At 41.8% G+C, this 2,237-nt stretch overlaps 1 protein-coding gene across 1 annotated transcript; it reads right to left on the reverse strand.

Annotated features, from left to right (window-relative positions):
- Positions 1-273: 273 nt before the first annotated feature.
- Positions 274-1,613, reverse strand: LOC121867677 (acanthoscurrin-2-like). The gene is made up of 4 exons (XM_042367695.1): positions 1,490-1,613; positions 833-1,065; positions 455-625; positions 274-349 (listed from the first exon to the last, which is right to left on the reverse strand). The coding sequence occupies exons 1-4, from the start codon at positions 1,508-1,510 to the stop codon at positions 346-348; spliced, it is 429 nt and encodes a 142-aa protein (XP_042223629.1). The 5' UTR covers positions 1,511-1,613; the 3' UTR covers positions 274-345.
- Positions 1,614-2,237: the final 624 nt, after the last annotated feature.

Consider the following 2,237-nt stretch of genomic DNA (forward strand, 5'->3'; position numbering starts at 1 on the left):
TCAAAGCCTTGTATAAGTTTTCAGTAATACCATCCCATAAGTTATACATTTCTATGCATTGTATTTTCATAATTATTGAGTTATGTTCAATATACACTGCCCTTGTATGTTGTGTTCTTGTGTTCTTGTTGTGTTCTTGTTGTGTTCTTGCTGTGTTCTTGCTATGTTCTTGTTGTGTTCTTGCTGTGTTCTTGTGTTCTTGTGTTCTTGTTGTGTTCTTGCTGTGTTCTTGTTGTGTTCTTGCTATGTTCTTGTTGTGTTCTTGCTGTGTTCTTGTGTTCTTGTGTTCTTGTTGTGTTCCTGCTGTGTTCTTCAACTTATCAGGAGCATCACGAGGGCCAAGGCTTACCTGTAAAAACAAACACAATTAACATAGGTAAGATTATTATTATTATTATTATTATTATTATTATTATTATTATTATTATCATTATTATTATTATTATTGACTCACCATCCTAAGCCAAACCCGCCCAATCCTAAGCCGCCCAGTCCTAAGCCGCCCAGTCCTAAGCCGCCCAGTCCTAAGCCGCCCAGTCCAAGGCCACCCAACCCACGGCCACCCAACCCATACAGGCCGCCATAGCCGCCCAAGCCAATTCCATAGGAGCCGTATCCGTACATCCTGTTGAGGGAGAGAATAGGAGCGTGTAATTGGTGGAGCGTTTTGTGACGTCACTCCTGGTGTTATGTCATTGGTGGATTTACAGACAAAGGAATGCATGTGTGTATGTGTATGTGTGTGTGTGTGTGTGTGTGTGTGTGTGTGTGTGTGTGTGTGTGTGTGTGTGTGTGTGTGTGTGTGTGTGTGTGCCAACATACAAACACTCACCCACTAAGCAGAGGTAATCCCAGACCCCCATACAATCCTCCAAGCCCTCCAAGTCCTCCAAGCCCTCCAAGCCCTCCAAACCCTCCAAGCCCTCCATGCCCTCCATACAGCCCCCCAAGCCCGATGGAGGGGTCGGCCTTGGCTTCGGCTTTCGGTTCGGCATAGGCTTTCGGTTTCGGAAGAGCTGCTGCCTCGAGATGGGCGGCCAGACACGCCCACACGCCCAACATAACCTGTGAGGGAGGGAGGCGCGGGAATGTATAGTAATAATTTAACGTAGGAACCTTTGAGAATCCATCTTTGTGTGGTAGCTTAAGTGAGTCAGTTAGATACGTTCTCACATCACCAGTTAGGAGGAAAACTTAACGTAGGAACCTTTGAGAATCCATCTTTGTGTGGTAGCTTAAGTGAGTCAGTTAGATACGTTCTCACATCACCAGTTAGGAGGAAAACTTAACGTAGGAACCTTTGAGAATCCATCTTTGTGTGGTAGCTTAAGTGAGTCAGTTAGATACGTTCTCACATCACCAGTTAGGAGGAAAACTTAACGTAGGAACCTTTGAGAATCCATCTTTGTGTGGTAGCTTAAGTGAGACAGTTAGATACGTTCTCAAAATCAAATTAATTACCGTCACTTGATAAACACAATATACTTACCATAAAACGTACGAGCAACATGTTAATAGCTCACAGAATGTTCCGTAATTTGGGGTGAAAATTGAGAAAGTGGATTAAACTCCTGAGCAACAAGATGGAGTTTGGTCGGTGAACACAGAGACAATGATGGTGTCATGTTTACCACCCCACCTTTTATACCACTGGTCATATGTCTCGGATCTTTCTCTTTATCGTGTATATTTTCGTCACATTTGAGTCAGGGAAGACTTCCGTCGACTGTCTTTAAAACACCACTCTCTTCCGTCCATTGGTGGCTGCGGTGTTGTTGACGTTATCTTTCCCGGACGCAAATATTATCGTGCCAATCAGAGTCTTGAGAAGGAAAGTTGTTGTTTTTTCATGATTATTATAAAAGAATTTCCAACTGTTGTCTTAAACTAAAAAAAAAACGACTTTGGTGATGGCTGCTGCTCTATATACATATTTTAAAGAATAAAGAAATATTGTTAGCCACAAGATCATATTTGTGATGGAATTGTGTTCCAAATTACATAAACAATGATCACTACTTTAGGATGTTTTAGGTCAGAGATGAATAGTTATATGAGGATTATCTATCTGAACAAATTAATATAAAGGATAAATTGTTTTTAAGAATTTGTAATATAATTATCAATAAACTCGACAGCTGATCAGGATACAAACAGCGTAAGTGAAATAGCGAATAATGTTTATATAAAGGTGTGGAGAGAGGGTGTGGCGGTGTGGGGGAGGGTGTGGCGGTGTG

Source organism: Homarus americanus, unplaced genomic scaffold (genome assembly GCF_018991925.1).
Source record: "Homarus americanus isolate GMGI-L3 unplaced genomic scaffold, GMGI_Hamer_2.0 scaffold46583, whole genome shotgun sequence".
Lineage (NCBI taxonomy): Eukaryota > Metazoa > Arthropoda > Malacostraca > Decapoda > Nephropidae > Homarus > Homarus americanus.

Bases quoted from the DNA above. Each gene is read 5' to 3' on its own strand.
- LOC121867677 (XM_042367695.1), bottom strand. From the start codon at position 1,510: ATGTTGCTCGTACGTTTTATG. The intron at 1,066-1,489 runs GTAAGTATATTG...CCTCCCTCACAG, and splicing joins TGTTGCTCGTACGTTTTATG to GTTATGTTGGGCGTGTGGGC. The intron at 626-832 runs GTGAGTGTTTGT...CTCCCTCAACAG, and splicing joins GGATTACCTCTGCTTAGTGG to GATGTACGGATACGGCTCCT.